This window comes from Lottia gigantea, assembly GCF_000327385.1.
Source record: "Lottia gigantea unplaced genomic scaffold LOTGIsca_48, whole genome shotgun sequence".
Lineage (NCBI taxonomy): Eukaryota > Metazoa > Mollusca > Gastropoda > Lottiidae > Lottia > Lottia gigantea.
The window spans coordinates 601,794-617,574 of NW_008709663.1; the positions used below are offsets into that span (position 1 = coordinate 601,794).

General features: G+C 32.4%; 3 protein-coding genes across 3 annotated transcripts in view; 1 reads left to right on the top strand and 2 right to left on the bottom strand.

The window, feature by feature from the left end:
• Window positions 1-163: 163 nt before the first annotated feature.
• Window positions 164-1,422, bottom strand: LOTGIDRAFT_98362 (hypothetical protein; the record flags this gene model as incomplete). The annotated part of the gene is made up of 2 exons (XM_009061412.1): window positions 164-425; window positions 1,154-1,422. Coding segments are annotated over 2 exons (531 nt in total), but the record flags the coding sequence as incomplete, so codon positions are not given.
• Window positions 1,423-9,975: 8,553 nt separating this feature from the next.
• LOTGIDRAFT_234218 (hypothetical protein) lies at window positions 9,976-13,865 on the top strand (the record flags this gene model as incomplete). Its single annotated transcript, XM_009061413.1, has 6 exons — window positions 9,976-9,982; window positions 11,098-11,207; window positions 12,203-12,263; window positions 12,616-12,808; window positions 13,179-13,296; window positions 13,559-13,865. The coding sequence occupies 6 exons, from the start codon at window positions 9,976-9,978 to the stop codon at window positions 13,643-13,645; spliced, it is 576 nt and encodes a 191-aa protein (XP_009059661.1). The 3' UTR covers window positions 13,646-13,865.
• A 377-nt stretch (window positions 13,866-14,242) lies between these two features.
• LOTGIDRAFT_234219 (hypothetical protein) overlaps window positions 14,243-15,781 on the bottom strand; it is a gene marked incomplete at both ends in the record, with an annotated part of 51,718 nt that continues 50,179 nt past the window's right edge. Inside the window, one exon of the mRNA XM_009061414.1 lies at window positions 14,243-14,320. Coding sequence (XP_009059662.1) covers window positions 14,243-14,320 — 78 coding nt within the window. The remainder of the gene's footprint in view (window positions 14,321-15,781) is intronic.

Sequence of the window (15,781 nt, forward strand, 5' to 3'; positions counted from 1 at the left end):
AGATGATCATGATAAAGTTTTAAACAAGTTGTTATGGTATCTATATAAGCAGCTCTAACAGCTGATAGACTTCCATCACAACCAGCTCTCGCAAATACCAGTAGGTTATCACACGTATCAAAAAACTCTTTTACAGACTGAAATATAAATACAAATACCAGTAGGTTATCACACGTATCAAAAAACTCTTTAACAGACTGAAATATAAATACAAATACCAGTAGGTTATCACACGTATCAAAAAACTCTTTAACGGACTGAAATATAAACACAAATACCAGTAGGTTATCACACGTATCAAAAAACTCTTTAACGGACTGAAATATAAATACAAATACCAGTAGGTTATCACACGTATCAAAAAACTCTTGAACGGACTGAAATATAAACACAAATACCAGTAGGTTATCACACGTATCAAAAAACTCTTTCAACGGACTGAAATATAAACACAAATACCAGTAGGTTATCACACGTATCAAAAAACTCTTTTACAGACTGAAATATAAACACAAATACCAGTAGGTTATCACACGTATCAAAAAACTCTTAAACGGACTGAAATATAAACACAAATACCAGTAGGTTATCACCGTATCAAAAAACACTTTAACAGACTGAAATATAAACACAAATACCAGTAGGTTATCACACGTATCAAAAAACTCTTTAACGGACTGAAATATAAACACAAATACCAGTAGGTTATCACCGTATCAAAAAACTCTTTAACGGACTGAAATATAAATACAAATACCAGTAGGTTATCACACGTATCAAAAAACCCTTTTACAGACTGAAATATAAACACAAATACCAGTAGGTTATCACAAGTATCAAAAAACTCTTTAACAGACTGAAATATAAATACAAATACCAGTAGGTTATCACACGTATCAAAAAACCCTTTTACAGACTGAAATATAAATACAAATACCAGTAGGTTATCACACGTATCAAAAAACACTTTAACAGACTGAAATATAAACACAAATACCAGTAGGTTATCACACGTATCAAAAAACTCTTTTACAGACTGAAATATAAACACAAATACCAGTAGGTTATCACACGTATCAAAAAACTCTTAAACGGACTGAAATATAAACACAAATACCAGTAGGTTATCACACGTATCAAAAAACTCTTTTACAGACTGAAATATAAACACAAATACCAGTAGGTTATCACACGTATCAAAAAACTCTTTAACAGACTGAAATATAAACACAAATACCAGTAGGTTATCACACGTATCAAAAAACTCTTAAACGGACTGAAATATAAACACAAATACCAGTAGGTTATCACACGTATCAAAAAACTCTTTAACAGACTGAAATATAAATACAAATACCAGTAGGTTATCACACGTATCAAAAAACACTTTAACAGACTGAAATATAAACACAAATACCAGTAGGTTATCACACGTATCAAAAAACTCTTTTACAGACTGAAATATAAACACAAATACCAGTAGGTTATCACACGTATCAAAAAACTCTTTAACGGACTGAAATATAAATACAAATACCAGTAGGTTATCACACGTATCAAAAAACTCTTTAACAGACTGAAATATAAATACAAATACCAGTAGGTTATCACAATCAAAAAACCCTTTTACAGACTGAAATATAAACACAAATACCAGTAGGTTATCACAAGCATCAAAAAACTCTTTAACAGACTGAAATATAAATACAAATACCAGTAGGTTATCACACGTATCAAAAAACCCTTTTACAGACTGGAATATAAATACAAATACCAGTAGGTTATCACACGTATCAAAAAACACTTTACAGACTGAAATATAAATACAAATACCAGTAGGTTATCACACGTATCAAAAAACCCTTTTACAGACTGAAATATAAACACAAATACCAGTAGGTTATCACACGTATCAAAAAACTCTTTTACAGACTGAAATATAAATACAAATACCAGTAGGTTATCACACGTATCAAAAAACTCTTTAACGGACTGAAATATAAACACAAATACCAGTAGGTTATCACACGTATCAAAATACTCTTTAACGGACTGAAATATAAATACAAATACCAGTAGGTTATCACACGTATCAAAAAACACTTTAACAGACTGAAATATAAATACAAATACCAGTAGGTTATCACACGTATCTAAAAACTCTTTAACAGACTGAAATATAAACACTTATTCAATTATCATTTGATAGTCAAAATCCAGAATCAAAGCATAAACATTACCAGACAACATTATATTTAGGTAGATTATGTTACGAATGGTTTCTATTACTAATTATTCTTCCCACAAAGAAACTAGACTGTTTAATGTTTAATGGATTGGACCCTGATGTTCAAACATTTCTTTGTTTGACTATAATTATCATTTTACTTGATAATGTTAACTGTATGTGTTTTATGTGTTTTGAAACGTAGTATGTAATAAAACTAGAAGTAGTATATCTATATATCTTGTGTTATTAATGTTAACTGTATGTGTTCTAAAACGTAGTATGTAATAAAACTAGAGGTAGTATATCTATATATCTTGTGTTTTTAATGTTACCTGTATGTGTTTCTAAACGTAGTATGTAATAAACCTAGAAGTAGTATATCTATATATATTGTGTTTTTAATGTTAACTGTATGTGTTTCGAAACGTAGTATGTAATAAAACTAGAAGTAGTATATCTATATATCTTGTGTTTTTAATGTTAACTGTACGTGTTCTGAAACGTAGTATGTAATAAACCTAGAAGTAGTATATCTATATATCTTGTGTTATTAATGTTAACTGTATGTGTTTTGAAATGTAGTATGTAATAAAACTAGAGGTAGTATATCTATATATCTTGTGTTTTTAATGTTAACTGTATGTGTTCTAAAACGTAGTATGTAATAAACCTAGAAGTAGTATATCTATATATCTTGTGTTTTTAATGTTACCTGTATGTGTTTTGAAACGCAGTATGTAATAAAACTAGAAGTAGTATATCTATATATCTTGTGTTTTTAATGTTAACTGTATGTGTTCTGAAACGTAGTATGTAATAAACCTAGAAGTAGTATATCTATATATCTTGTGTTATTAATGTTAACTGTATGTGTTCTGAAACGTAGTATGTAATAAACCTAGAGGTAGTATATCTATATATCTTGTGTTTTTAATGTTAACTGTATGTGTTCTGAAACGTAGTATGTAATAAACCTAGAGGTAGTATATCTATATATCTTGTGTTTTTAATGTTAACTGTATGTGTTTTGAAACGTAGTATGTAATAAACCTAGAGGTAGTATATCTATATATATTGTGTTTTTAATGTTACCTGTATGTGTTTCTAAACGTAGTCTGTAATAAACCTAGAAGTAGTATATCTATATATCTTGTGTTTTTAATGTTACCTGTATGTGTTTCTAAACGTAGTATATAATAAACCTAGAAGTAGTATATCTATATATCTTGTGTTTTTAATGTTAACTATATGTGTTTTGAAACGTAGTATGTAATAAACCTAGAGGTAGTATATCTATATATCTTGTGTTATTAATGTTAACTGTATGTGTTCTGAAACGTAGTATATAATAAACCTAGAGGTAGTATATCTATATATCTTGTGTTTTTAATGTTAACTGTATGTGTTTTGAAACGTAGTATGTAATAAACCTAGAGGTAGTATATCTATATATCTTGTGTTTTTAATGTTAACTGTATGTGTTTTGAAACGTAGTATGTAATAAACCTAGAGGTAGTATATCTATATATCTTGTGTTCTTATAGTAATAACATTTAAAAGTTAATCGACTACAGTCAGATACATCTCTAAAGCATTCTGGTTAGTAAAGTTTCATCAAAATCTGTCTCATATAAACTTCCATGGGATAGAAAAATAATAAAATCTCACAATCCATCCAAAAATAAACCAGACATACCTTAGATATAACTTTAGGATAATCATGTTTACCACCACGTAAAGTTGATTTCACCTCGACTTGAGTAAGAGCATGATACGTCTGCCATTGTTCCCATTCCTCATGTAGATTAGTCTTCATTGTACTAGTAATACTAGCTTCTACGGCCTGGGTTATGTCCCCTGATATCTTCTTAAACATCAATTTCCAGTCCCAGTGTAGACGTTCCTCTGTTTTAGTTCGTTCGATTACTGAAAAAATAATATAACATATAAGTCTTAGTGTGCACCAAATCACACAATATATTTTTCAATATTGATATCATGGTCATAATGAAGACACTCTGTCTGTGATTAGGTTCGTTAACTCTGCATTCCTTTCTGATGATCCCAGTTTGCAATTTCGAATCAGTTTTCCCTTGTGACTGTAACTAACCTTCCCCCACACATTGTCGTTCCAATGAATCATTAGATGGAGGGGGCAAGAAAGGGCAGCAGAATTATCAAGGGAAGCTGATAACATCAATCATTTAAGAACTCTATAATAAGGAGTTTGAAAGAGGGAGGTCCAATGCCCCTTTGCCCATCTCAATACTAAAGCCACTGCCCCTGCATCTAAATATATAAGATACATGCCTTTAGGAGTAGGAAGTGTTGAGTTGTTAGAAGAACCTGTATCTATCTGTGTATCACTATTATTTAATTCTGCAATCCGTAATGAATGTCGTCTTTGTTCTGGGCTAGAACTCGTCTTCAGAACACCTATTAATAAAGTTATACATTGTATGGTAAAGTAACAAATATACAATACATTATTACCAGAAATTGTCTTATCAACAGACAAGTAGGTGAAAGAGGCCTCCAAACAGAAACATATATCATTGAGATTGAACAAAGAATTGAAAGTCTTAAGAATAAAGTTGAAGTGTAAAGAATCCCATAATGCTACTGTCCTTGTACAATCCTTTCAATCCCCTTTTCATGATTATTTGAAGTAGACTACAGATCTGGATATTTCGTTTTTTTCTGCAGATAATCACACCTGCCATCTATGATCTGAACAAAATCATTTTTGAATTGTGTTCAAGAAATATTGTAAAGACCAATTGAATTTCACCTACCTCTTAAACTTCCCCTTTTCTTGGCTTTTTTAGTCGAGACTCCAATCACATCCCAGGTAGTATTCCTTAACAATGTATTAATGTGGTCTTCTATAGATAACAGAGACTTTATAATATGCTGTAGAGACTGTATACATCCAGAATTTACAATTGCCTCCCCTTGTGGTTGGACATTACCCACAATGCTCCTTGCTCCTCCCGGCATCATACTATCTAAACTTTGACCTTTCTGTAATTTTCCTCTTTGATTTTTTGATTGGTTACCACTCGCAAATGAATTATGACGTATTTTGAAAATATTGTCACTGACTTCTTCAACCAAGAGTGACATTTCGTCTGAATATTTTTCTAAATATAGATCGTGAATGGCCTTGAATACGCTGACAACTTTACGAAAAACTCCCGTATTCAAAACCACGAAATCTTCGTCGATCATGTTAATGATATGTGAGGCTATGAGGTCACAATGACTAGAAAAGGATTGATAATCAACTGTATCAGATTCTGGAAACAAATCACGAAACATTTTCTCCAGTTGTTGTGTTCGTAAATTTTGATAACATTTCCAAACTTCTTCATCTGAAGCAATGGCCGCCAGGCATTGAAGCAGACGCAACCTTTGATTGACAGGTATTCCAGGGAGATTACTCTGCTGGTGTGGCAGACGTAGAAGCTTCTCAATGAAATGTTTCTTCAATCTTTGAGTGATTTTGCTCCATTTTTCTTCAATTTGTTGGTCAGTTGAGTCCTCTACAGTGTGAAGGGAAGCCATTGACAATTGGGCAGTACCAGCTGACGAAGATTGTAGGGGGAACACGAGACCCTCCGCGGCGCTCAGAGATAAAATTTCTTGAAGAACTCTCTCCTCACTACCTGGGTTTTCTTCTATCATACTTAACTGGAAAAATAAAATGAATTTTTAGACTACAATTACAAATTGACCATATATTATACAAAACGTAATTTAATTTCTATCACTCAGATTGGTCATTTATTAACTTTGAACACTCTTCAGCAACTAAAAGCTGTGAAATGTCTCGATCTAATTCGTCCTAAAGGCAAGAAACTATTGAATTTCATTTGTCAGGAGTGTTCCTCCAAAAAAACTCCCTTTTTAAGCTGGCCTTGGCTCTCAACCACTAACAGATAGAAACAAATAACCATGTTGACTGAGTAGTTTAACTTACCAAACCATTTAAAATGGCCACGGAATCGTCAACTTCGGGATCGTAACATGATTCCTTCTCCAGTGTTTTATTGTTGATCATTTGAAGTAAGCCTTCTTTAGGGTCAGATACAGACTGACCCCCGGGCAGATCTCTGGTGAATGATAATACAGACTGCATACATAGATCTATACTGTCAATATAAAATATATATCACAGGTCAGTATCATTCTACAGATTTACTACAGACATCGCAACCAGTTTATGAAGCAATCCCCTTCAATATCTGACTAAAATAAATCCCTCCCTACAATGTTTCAATTCAATTACCGACTAATAATTTGTAACCTAACAATGTATCAACATATTGAAGGTACAATAATACATTTGTTTTAATTATAGATAAGAAATAAGCTCACATATATACAGTTGAGAAAATGTACCATGGTCCATAATTTTTGTAATGTAGGTAAAAACAAAGACAAACCATGTAAATCATTTAAAACTAGGATGTAAATTGGCCAAAAAGGTTGAGAATATGCTCAGGCAAAAGATTGTTTAATGTAAAGGTCAATTCCAAACTTACTCTTTGTTATTCTCCTCTAACTGAGCATCTAATTCAGCTAGGTACAGATCTAGACTAGCAGACGACGGGACGTTAGCTGATTGAAACATGATACGAAACGGGGGCATGACACTGTCCTTCATGATGCCTTTATTTCCACCAAAACCAGCCATAAAAACTTATCTAACTAATAGTTCTAGATGTTTGCTGTTACCAGAACATTCCTGAGAGGAAAATAGATTCATTAGTCAAGGTGAAAAGAGTTGATAGTCAACACTAGATACCACACACACATCCTCCAAGACACTCTCTGAGGTAGCAGTACAAAATGTTGAACTAGAAAGTCGTTCCGGTAGAATGACAAAAAAATCCCGCTATAATATGAAATAAAGAGAAGGAAAAAGAATTTCAAATCATATGATATAGAGATTGAAAGTTCTGTTATAGATTACCAGCATGGGCCCCCTTATTTAACTATATATAGTACAGCACTACTTAGATAAGAGTGCATGTAATTTGCAGGAATTGGTCTTTGATTTGGCAAATCAGTGACACTGACTGAAGTCACCAAATCTGTAATATCTACGTAAAATTTGACGAATCTACAAAACAGAATTATACCATATGTCAAAGAAACAAAATAGACATACCTAACATATGGAAATTGTATTTAAAGTCTTTGACAGCGAAAATATCAGAAAAATATTCATTTTTTGACAAAATTCCTTAATCGGCAATTCGAGTCAGTTATCTCCCTTTACATGGAAAGACAACTCCAGTTATTGGATACAGACAACAACTAATTCTTTAAGCTAATTCATTTTTTAGACTTAATTATGATATAGTTATATACTATGTGTCCATAAAATCATTTAGTAAGAGAAACCTAATAACTATGATGTCTGAAGTAAATCATTTAGTAAAAGAAACCTCATAAATATGATGTCTGTAGTAAATCATTTAGTAAGAGAAACCTAATAACTATGATGTTTGTAGTATATCATTTAGTAAGAGAAACCTAATAACTATGATGTCTGTAGTAAATTATTTAGTAAGAGAAACCTAATAAATATGATGTTTGTAGTAAATCATTTAGTAAAAGAAACCTCATAAATATGATGTCTGTAGTAAATTATTTAGTAAAAGAAACCTAATAAATATGATGTCTGTAGTAAATTATTTAGTAAAAGAAACCTAATAAATATGATGTCTGTAGTAATTATTTAGTAAAAGAAACCTAATAAATATGATGTCTGTAGTAAATTATTTAGTAAAAGAAACCTAATAAATATGATGTCTGTAGTAAATTATTTAGTAAAAGAAACCTAATAAATATGATGTCTGTAGTAAATTATTTAGTAAAAGAAACCTAATAAATATGATGTCTGTAGTAATTCATTTAGTAAAAGAAACCTAATAAATATGATGTCTGTAGTAATTCATTTAGTAAAAGAAACCTAATAAATATGATGATTGTAGTAAATCATTTACTAAAAGATACCAAAAATATGAAATCTGTAGTAAATCATTAAGCTTATCTTTTGTAGGTAAAAAGTCTTCTAAATTGAATGAATGATATATCACTTTCTAATGATTTTTCTAAAAAGTTTGAATTTCAGTTATTCTCAAAGTACAAGTAGAATACGATGTGATTAAAGTTGTGGTTTTAATCAAACATGGGTTATTTGGTCCTTGCAGAATCGAATATTTTATCGATAATTACAAAAGGCCATGGTGTATGTCATACGTTTGTTGTGAATATTGGATGAAATGTTTTGGTAGCAATAAGTAAAGTTGCAAAATGTATACATGGATATCAAAAACACTAATAAAAGAGGCCTGTGTGAAAATTGAAATGTAATTATGGAAAATTATAGGCGAAGTTGAGAATTGACTACACGAATTGCAAAAAGACTAATAAAACAGAGCTATAATGTTATTAAATATATTGATAATTAATACTTATAGAGTTAATGAACCGGAATAATAGGTTGTAATAAATAAATAGTTATTAATCTCATTGTTCTATATCTACTTTATTTTACCTTTCATTAGTTTTTACTGGTATAATACACATTTCACATAATAATACCTAATCACAGGTTAAAGGGATAGCAGTCGGACACTGATTGTAAATACTCAATCATATGTTAATTGTTATAGGTATATGGAAGGGATTAGGGGATTTGTATTTTAATAAATACAATAATTTTACCAGGGCCCTACTAGAAATCCAAATTTTCAAAAAATACACTAATCCGACTGGATAATAAACCCAAATTTAAAATCGATTTTAATGATTGATTGGAATACGAAAAAAGTGTAAGAGAATGAGGTCCCAGGTAACGGTAAACGGAATGCATTAAGGGTTAAATCTAATGCAAAGTTTGGAATCTTATGAGTAAATGTTCAATTATATTCATCATAGACAGCAATAGACCGTTTGGGCTAATCGGCGCGCTCTTCCTTCTAGATGGTTTCTTTCATTCAAACTTAAGTATAGTCTTTCAGGTGACAATATTTTCAAGTGATATACCATATCAATGACGTACGGTATTTGAATAAATAATGGAAATAAATGTAAAATGTTGCATGCCCCTAATCAATTCCCTTTAAATCAGTTTTTGGCAAGTTATTGTCTGTCAAACGTCGCCTGTTACATAATTTGCCTAGAGACGGTTTGTATAGAGGTTTATAAAGGTAGGGTATTAGAGATTTCAATACCCAGTGGACAGTTGATTAGATTATACAGGTACGAATACAGGTAAGATTGATTAATATTGATATTAATATTCTGTAACCATTCAGGGCTAAATCAGTTAGACGCTTGTTTGTTAACCTGGTTAAGGTCCAGGATTCAATACAGACATAGGTCAAGATAATACCTTCCAATTTTTCATTCCGGTTTCCCCTTGTCAGTGATGCAAGTCAGAGGGGCTAGTCTTCGGATGGAACAATAAACCAAGGCTCCGTGTATTCCAGGCTACGATGCTTAATATCATAACACATCTTCCCTTTCAGCTATAAAAGTTCATGTACGGGGTATTCAACAGATTCGCACCCTATAACATGCATATTTTATTAGCTTTATAAATCAATTGATATATGTCAATATAAACCTGTATAATTGTTATAACTTTAGTTACTTAGTATACAAGTGGAAAATAAAATGGAATTTACGACTCACTTTTTCACGTCTGATTAGATTTATTGACGGGAATGACATGTAAGGGCAAATAAGACAGATTGGTTTGTTTTTTTTGGGGCGAGTGGGGCAATTAATATATCCAGAGGAGCAATGTGGTGTGGTGTTTAGTTGCATGGTATTGGTTGGCCGTCAGATTCCCCTGTAGCTGCAGGCCTTCTAATATCTAATATGTCGACCAATTTCTTTTTAAAAAATGTGACGTTTTATGTCCAATAGAGCACTTATTTATCTTAAAGTTAGGAATATGAGGTTATATCAATATTTCTATATCAATCATTATAATCCACGGTTATTATAGATTTCATTAGTTTTGATACAAATTGGATTCTTAATCTTTAGCCTAACAATAGATAAGGAATTTGTTAATTATTTACAGTAATTAGCTAAGCCTAGCTTACACTATAGTTATTACAGTTCTTATTCCGTTAAACGCATAATTCTAGTGTATGAATTTCAGTAATACTGCATGACATAATTTAAAAGTCGAATGTCTTTTGACGTTGAATGTATGACCTCATTCTGCAATGAATTCTATGACGTCATTCCGCATTGAACTTTGTGAAGTGTGACGTTATTCAACTTACTTTGTGACGTTATAGGACAAACTCCATGACGTTATCAGTCTTGGAATTCTATGACATCATCCAACTTATAACTGTATGACATCATCCAACTTATAACTGCATGACGTCACTCCACATTGACCTCAATTACGTCAATCCACGTTGAGCGACGTGACGTTATTCGACTAATTGGATACGATCGATTCCGATGTGAACTACTCCTTACAGTGAAAAGAGATTAAGGTATATGCGATATGGAGATATAACTTCTTGTGATTAGTTACTAAGATTTAGGATTACCGATAGACACATACTACATTTTATTCTTGGATAAACAACCTGGACTTGAACCTGCAGTTATGTTAAGTTAGTATTCTAGTTTTCGAATTTCAAAGGACTAAAAACTCTGTTTCTTTAATGTATTTTTACATAGAGATTATATCTTCTGATAAAAAACGTGTCGTTATGTTAAGTTCTACATAGTTTGTGGACTTATATAGTCATTTCGTTATAGATACTGACTTTTTTTTTTAATCAATTGAAGCTAGCAAATCCTTGTTTCTATTTCAGGTATAGATAATTTTGGAGAGAGTTTCTCAGCACCCCGTATTGGTTATTCTACTGGATTCGAATTCGACGATTCGAGTTCTCCCAGCTATCTATTTAATTCCACAACTTTGGTGAGTTCACACATTTTTCGCCTTTTGAGCAATAAGTGTGTATATTTTGTATGTTTGCATTTTGTTAATCAAAGAATGTGCTATTATGTGCATTGCTTGGGCTTCCAAAATCAAATTAGTTGTTCTGACTCAAGCTTTCTAACACAATCTGTCAAAAATACATATCTAAGAAAGAAAGAATAGTCTAATATCTGGTAAATTCATTGCAATATAGTCTCTGACGCCTGGACTATTCCTGTCTACGACGAGGGTATATTTTGTCATGCCTGTACGTAGGTAGAGAAGGACTGGATCATAGTCCTAAAGAGCTAATTGCAACATTTTAACAATAATCTACAGTTACACAGATATATCCCCCCCCCCTTTTTTTTTTGTTCAGAGTGCAGAAAGAGTAGATTTAGATTCATTTATTAGTATCAATAATGAATGGAACAAGTTCTCTCGGTTGTCAGAATATGATTAATTAATACCGGGTCTAATTAATAAGATTAAGATCGAACTGATACCTCGTTCTAATGAATATTTTACTGTTTTCAACACCTTCAACAAATTGACATATAATAGTGCCTACTATACTGTAAGATTAAACCGAATACAATCGTCTAATCGTTGCCTTTATCAGCATTGCGTTCAATGTTTCGCTGCTATAGGGATGTTGTCAAACAACACTTTGCCTTGCCTTCTAAAACATGTATCAGTAAAAACAAGGTAACACTACGAAACGTTTTACTAACTGATCACAGGACAGCAGAAAGACGCCTTGTTCCTAACTTCAATTTTAGTTCCCTTTGATTACAACGAGTTTAAAAAAAAAATCAAAACACGATTTTTAAATGAAATTCGACTGAAACAGTCGTCTTTTGGCGAACGAGGGGTACCAGTGATACCAAACCGTTGAAAAGGGTTGATGAAAGATCATTATAACAGCTACAATTTGACAATTGCCCAAATTTTTAGGCTGAATAGTAAATTTCATATTCATGTTTTTATTTCAGAATCCCCTCCATAGAGAAGATTATATGCACAATTTACCAACTTACGACTTAGATTATAAAGGTATAACTTTTTTGACTGTTGTAGTAAATCATTTAGTACACAATCTACTTTTTTGAAAAAAGTCACTTACTTAAGAAAAGTTAACAGTAAAAATACCTGCCTATACTTGAAGTGATGTTTGTTTTAAGCCATTTTCATGAAAAAAACGTGTTGATACGGATCCAAGATAATGATCGAAATAACTCATTTTAGGAAACCTTATAAGTGTAATGTTTGTAGTAAACCATGTAGTAAAACGGAACGTTATAAATAGGCCTAAGCAGATGAATGTAATAATTAAACCTTATAACTATGATGTTTGTAGTAAATCATTTTCTTTAGAAACCTTATAAAAATCGCTTTGTTCTTTCAGAGAAAATGTCCAACCCTAATTTTATCGCTCAATACCGAGAACCGAGTTTATCTCCTACCAGACATCCTGGGTATAAACTACAACAACCAGAATATCGACCTCTCATGACAGAACGATCTCATACCCAGTACCATATTGGAACCCCGTCTGCTATTACCAGGAATTATATGGACGATATGGCCCTCGTCAGGGGGTGAGTTAATTTTATTAAAGAAATGGCAGGAGGCATCTTCTGACCTAAGAAAAAAAGATTTCAGCCTTTTATTTTCAAAATTCTTCAAGGGGGAACATGCCCCCAAAGTCCTCTAGAATTTCTGCAGCCCCCACTGCTTTGTAATATTTCCTTTTGACCAATATTATATACCAGCTGGATTTAAAGCGTTTGATTAGGGTATGACCTTTGTACGAAAAGATTTGTGACGGATTTTACGCATGCTGAAAATCAGTTGACATTCCTGTCTAAGATCTGTCATGTTCCTTAAACAACGTTACATGATAATGATTAACAATCGTACCGTTGCTTAAAGAACATGAAGATCTGTATGTGTGTCTGTAATTTCCAGACGTTTGGGAACAAGTGAAAGAAGAAGTCGACCCCTCCATCGTCACCAGAACAGATATGGTAGAAGTCTGTCTACAGCTGATGAAAGCGAGTTCGTCCACAACAGAGGCGTCTTCAATGTAAGTTTCTTGGATATTTAGGGGCGTATTTACTAGCATCTTCACAATGTCAAGCTATAGCGAGCTTGGTCTTATACCTTGACGGCAATAGCCATTTTTCAACGAAGTTCACGCCCATTACGCTGTCATTTCCTGTTGTCAAACACTGTTGACTAACAGTTATTAGAATCCATAGCAAGAAAGCGCTTAACATACACACCCCACCCTCTTCTCCACCCTCTCCGATCTTTCAAGTTATTAACAATGTCATTTTCTCTTGCAGACCACCTTCCCTAATGTTCGAGGACATTTCGTCATCCATCCAGACTGGGTATCAGAGAGAATGACTCCTCGTACATCCAGGATATAATATGTTAATAAATTTGCAGATTCAACATGGTATATATATAAATTGTATTGGTGTCGAAATTTCAGCATCATTCTTCAAAATTTGAGACAGACCAAAGACAGGGACCCGAAACTTAAATAAATGTTTTTGTGTATATTATTAATAGTATTATTATGTATATGACCAATCAGTATTATTTGTATATAATGTGTTATATTAAATAATGTATATTCTTTATAAAGTAGTTTTTCTTTGATATCGTAGCGCCGATTTCCCGGTAAGATCATATCTGTGGTGTAACAATACCGTACACAGCACCAAGTGAAGACTATGGCTAGTACTCAACATAGACTTGTTTGCAAATTTAGGTTTTATCTCTTCAAGCATCGAGTAAGGTCTCCATGTGACGTGTTTGACGTGCTAACTGACGCGTGACGTGTTTGACGTGTTGACTGACGTACTGACGTGTTTGACGTGTTGGCTGACGCACTGAAGTATGACGGAGAAAACATCCGTTGTTTATTCTCTTGTTACGTACAGTTGATGTAACGTTGAGCTGATGGATTACTTTTTAATCAAATGCAATTTGCAAGTACACTCAACTCTCTCCTTATTATCTCACATGTTCATCAACGCATCCTGCTGACGAATCGGGTGATTTGTTTGAAACAAATTTCGAACTCCCCAATCAAGAGGCTAAAAAGGAAAAGTAGAAGTCTGGGAAGTATGAATCTACTGAACGAAAAGTAATAATACAGTTGGAGAGTATTTTCGATTCTCTCCCTTTGTTCAGTCTTGAGAATTGACACATAAATTGATCTGATTGTATCTCATGACATTGACCTGTATAGTAGTGGCAGGTGTCGAGCGCGAAGCAGGCCATGCTTACTCTTTTCGAAACACCTGATGGTATTTCTCTTTAGAGGAGTCCACTGCTATACTGTTTTTATTCTCGATTTTGCCATACGAGATTTTGATCAACAGAATTGTTTTGCTTTTACAGATTTTTATTTCGGTACCTTTTGTATTTAATGCAGTGTCATTTTATTGTTCTATTGAAATGGACGTTGTATGTAATGTACTTTTTCTATTTTGTGTTGACATGCGAAAGGCTACTGCTAAAACGTCGAGAAATGCCTTAACCAAACTCTTTATAACAATCTGGGTTAGGGAGAATTCATAATATCAGAATTAAAATGCAAAAAGTATATTTGCCAAAATCCAGTTCTCGAGTCAAATTTACTAAAGCAACCGGAGAGAAAAATTAATACTTTATAGGACTCGTAATGTAATGTATTGGTGCTTTCAAGAGATTACAAGCGCGAAATCGATTTGTAGTCAATGCAAATTCTCTTTCCTCTTTTATTTTGTCTAACCAACACAACAGTTAAGGTATACGGTGAGAGTGCATGAATAATCACGATATCCAAAATATTTTCAACATATGCTTGACACTTGCAATTGTAAGTGTTATTGTGAACAATGCAAATTCTCTTTCCTCTTTTATTTTGTCTAACCAACACAACAATTAAGGTATACGGTGAGAGTGCATGAATAATCACGATATCCAAAATATTTTCAACATATGCTTGACACTTGCAATTGTAAGTTATTGTGAACAAAGCCATGAAAGGCTGTAAAGAGTATAGGGTTTCACGGGCATGATGATGTCTGCTGAAGAAAACATTATGTACTTTGTTATTAAAGAAGTGTGTTATATCATAATATATTCCCTTGTGTTTCTTGTCTAATGAGCTCTAAACTTCCAAATGTCAAATTCAAATTTTATACATAAATTTTAACCCCATCCTAATTTTTTTTAGCAGATCTCTTTATTTGTGACCTAGGCCAGTGCTTTAGTTAGGAGTTTTTGTGAACTTCCTCAAACTTAAAATGATATGATTCAAAAAACAAAAATGACTTTTCTAAATAGTTTTTAATAGATTTAGTATAATAATAAACATATAGTTGGTTGATTTAATATCAAATACAATAAAAGGTTTCTATATTCATAATAATAATAATAATAATAATAGACGATAACAAATATCACAGATACGCTAATAATTAACAAATTATATTTTAAACAAATACCAGGTCAGATGGTTTTCAGAAATCAGAAGTATATTAATAACATCATATAGACTCTAAATATGT